General features: G+C 25.6%; 1 protein-coding gene across 1 annotated transcript in view; it reads right to left on the bottom strand.

Moving 5' to 3' along the window:
- Positions 1-1,031: 1,031 nt before the first annotated feature.
- LOC117176499 (probable RNA-binding protein 46) overlaps positions 1,032-4,257 on the bottom strand; it is a 17,465-nt gene continuing 14,239 nt past the window's right edge. The window contains exon 6 of the mRNA XM_033366754.1: positions 1,032-1,454. Within this exon, the coding sequence (XP_033222645.1) occupies positions 1,297-1,454 (158 nt within the window). The 3' untranslated portion in view covers positions 1,032-1,296. The remainder of the gene's footprint in view (positions 1,455-4,257) is intronic.

Here is a 4,257-nt window from a genome sequence, read left to right on the forward strand (position 1 = left end):
GTAAAATTAAAATTATCATAATTGAAAAAGCTATCAATTCAACTAATTATTTTAAAAACTGTTGAAATCGAACTTGGACAGATTTTTCTTCTGAAAATTTGTAAAATTCAACAAATAAATTCCCGGTCATATCGCGGTCCAGCGGCCACCCTATAGTATCAAATTATACAAATAAAAAAATGCAGATTAAAAAAGTATCTTAATGTAAATAGATTAATTCAAAACAAAAATAATCGTATTTTTCAAACAAATCTATTATTTTTTCAAATATTTTTAGTTTCGCATAGGATAAATTATTCTACAAAGAATAAAAAAGAACAAGTTTATTCTAATTTTTGGGACTACACTAAGATAGTGAAATATTAGCACTTTAAAAACCGAATACAAAACTAGTATTTTAAAAGTTTCATCAAGTGAAGAACGATGTAACGTTACTTTTAAAAAGTTTACAATAATTCGACGACAAACAAAGTTACAAATATGAAAACATAATGAAATATTAACCATGTAAAACCCGAATACATGCCTAATATTATAAAAGCTTCATAAAATCATGAACGATGTGACGTTACGTTTGAATAATTTACACAATTCGACCACAAAAACAGTTACAACGTAAAAAAATTCTTTCCAGTGAAAGTACAATGATGGACTTGTTTCCTTACATTCAACCACATTTAGAATAGTTTGACGAAAACAATTGAAGATAAACTATAAAAGAACTATTTTAAAAATTCTCGGTATCTTAAAGTACAGAATAAAATACTTTTTAAAAGCGTTATTAAAAAAAACAGAGTAATGAACATTAAAGTAACCTCAAGTAAAAATAGTATAAATTATAATTATGAAACACGTTTCAACGTAGAGAAGTTGCACTCGGTTTATGTTGATCAATACAAAATTAATCCAAAAAATCGAATTGTTTCAAGAAAAATTGATAAAACACATAGCAAAAATTTTATCTTTTTAAATCAATACGAAAAATTTTAGTGGTAATTTCTCCACAGTGTAAGATTATAAACAAGCATATAAATCTCTTTTTCAATTCAAAATGCACTACTTTTCATATTTTTAATCTTTTGGATCAAATACGAACATTTATTTCTAAATTTTTGTAAAATTTATGTGATGTGACTCTGTTCGTCGTTGTGGCGAACGTATTGAATTTAATTTGCATCCTATAAAAAATGGATGTTCTAAAAAATGGATTGTTCGAATCGAGCACAATCAGTAATCCCTACGCTGCAAACGATTTTTTTTTAGAAGCTTAACCCAGTCACTAGTAGATTTTAGAATCTACGGCTCCAGGGTAAATCCGCTCATTTGCCAAGGATGCACTATCGGATTTTGAGGCAATAGTGGATTGCAGCACTGATTTTGGCAAAGATTGTTCACCGGCTGATAAATGTAGGGTGGAGGTGGAACTGGAATTTGATCCACTAGAGATGAAAACACTGGGGAAAAAAGATTATAATAAAGCTCTTATTGGGGTGTTTAAATTCTAAAACATTTTTTTTTTAACAAAAATTATTGCAGCTCTGTTAAAACAAGTGAGATAATGGGCAGAATTCCTGAAAATAAAACCAAGAATCCAACGACCAAATTTTGTCAACCAACATAAAATGTTTCTTTTGTAAATTGAAAAAAAAATGGAAAAAATTTTGAAAAGAGAAGGAACGGGATCTGCTTGGTTTCTTTCTCATTTTCTTTTCCTCTTTTTTTATTTTTGTACAAAAAAAAACGAATTTTTTTCTTTTCTTTTTTAGGAAAATATTTATCTTTTTTCAAATTGCAATAGGAATGTTTTATGGTGGTTGCAGGCCTCACAGTCCCTATGGGATAAAATATAGAAACCAAAGGGTACTTTTTCGCGCTCAAAGCATTACAAATTTAGGATAAATTCCGAAGATTTCGGAACAATTCAATTTACATTCAGAAGAATTCAAATAAATTGGGAAAAATGTTGAAAAATAAAAAAATGCCATTGATTTCCGTAAAACTGGCTTAAATTTGGAGGAATTTAAGATCAAAGACAAGGACTCCATAAAATTCATAAAAATTCCATACGAATTAAAAAAAAATCAAATGAATTTACAAGAATTTGAAAAAAAAAATTGAATTCAGTAACTTTGAAATAAGCTTAAAGATTCACTGAATTAAGTAGAATTAACTGGATTTGGAAGGATTCAAGTAAATTACAAAATTCAAGAGAATTCCAAAGAAATTAAAAGAATTCAGAGTGAATTTCAAGAAAAATGTCAAATATTTGAAACCCTACTAATTTCTAACACAAGAAGTGATATATGATTACAAAACAATTCGAGATAAATTCAAATGATTCCAACGAGTTAGAACTATTTTAAGAATCGAAAAAATGTGATTGATCACAATAAATTTTGAGTGAATTTAGAGAAATTTTAAAGAAATGAGAAGAATTAGATGAAATTCATAAAAAAATCAACCTAAATTTAAAAAAGAATTAAATGAATTGAACAAAATTCAAAAACATAGAAAAATTAATTGAATTGGGTAGAATTGAGTGAATTTAGAAGAATTCAAAAGAATTTGAAAGTATTTAAGATAAATTAATCAGAATTCAGGACGAATTATAAATGAGTTTAAAAAATACTTGAAAATCTCTTCAAATCTTCAAAACCCTAACGAAATCACTCTTGTCTGGTGAAAAATTTTTTGAAAATCTTTAAAATTCCTTTAAATTATGAAAACCCTTAGAAATCCCTTGAAATTGTTTAAATCTCTTGAAAATGCATTGGAACCTTTTAAAATATCCTAAAATATTTCAGTCTTCGAAAGCCTTTAAACTACTGAAATAAATTTAAAAAATCTAGTAATCTTTTAAAATTTCCTTAAAAATTTTTCGAATCCTTTCATATATTTTGAAAGCCCTTGCAACTTTTTAAAACACTTGAAAATCCTTTAACAATATCCTCAAGTATTTCAAATCCCTTGAAATCCCATTAAACTACTGAAATTAATAAAAAATGTCTTTGTAATCTTTTAAAATAATCGAAATTACTTTAAATCCTTTAAACTCCTTTGAAATTTGTTGAAGCTCTTGAAAATGCCAAAGAATTTGAAAAAAAATACGTTAGAATATTTCAAGTCTTTCGATCATTTTATCAATTCATAAAATTGAAGAGAATTCCAAATCTCGTCAATGGAAAATGTATTAAAATATATTGAGAGTTTTAAATCCTTGGAATCATTTAAAATTCCCAGAGTAAATAGTAAATTTTCAATTTAAAAAATCAATTTTCAGCCAAAAATGGAATAGTTACATTTTCATCTTCAAAAATTAATTTTAAAAAAATGACTAAACATTCTTCCATACCAGAATCTTAATCTTGTAACATTTTTAACGGTTAAAGTGGCTCTTATACAAATTCCCCGACTTTTGCAAGATTTTTTTTTCAAGATCCGTGACTTTTACAGTGTGGAATAATTCAAAAACTTATTTTTTCTTTAAGGAAATAAAAATTCCAGAAACATGAGCAAAATTCAAGGCATTTTAAAGGTTTTTCCTGATAAAAATATATAAGGATTTAAAGGATTTTAATCAATATTCAAGATTTCAAGGGATTTTAACAATTTCTCGGAATTTTAATGTTTTTCCTAGAGATTCTTAATGAATAGAGTTAATTTATATTAATCAACTTGTTGACTAATTCGCTTTTTTGGTTGAAAATTCATGTAGTTTGTTAAAAAGTAATCGTTCTTGGTAGAAAACTGACCTTTCTGGTTGAAAATTAATTTTTTTTGACTTAATAATTAATTTTTTTATAAACTGAAAATTAATTTTCTAACTGGAAATTAAACTATATCGTGTTTTTTAAATTGATTAAAACTTTGTCTTTATTGATGACTAATTCACGTTTTTGCTTGGAAATTCAACTATTGGATTCAAAATTTCATTTAGTATTAAAACATTTCGTTAAAAATTCATGTAATTTGTTGAAATTATACTTTTTTTGCAGAAAACTAATCTTTTTGGTTGAAAATTCATTTCTTAGATTGAGAATTAGTTGTTTTACTTTCAATTCAAAATACATTTTTTTTAGACATTTAATCTTTTTGACAGAAAATTTATTTTATTTCCTTAAAAACTTATTTCTTTAATTAAACAATAAAATATTATATTTCTTGTTAAATACATTTTTCTCAGTTGAAAATTCATCTACTTTGCTGAAAATTGTTGTTTTTTTTAAATATCCTTTTCGATTTGAAATATTTTATTAT

This window comes from Belonocnema kinseyi, chromosome 7 (assembly GCF_010883055.1).
Source record: "Belonocnema kinseyi isolate 2016_QV_RU_SX_M_011 chromosome 7, B_treatae_v1, whole genome shotgun sequence".
Taxonomy (NCBI): Eukaryota; Metazoa; Arthropoda; class Insecta; order Hymenoptera; family Cynipidae; genus Belonocnema; species Belonocnema kinseyi.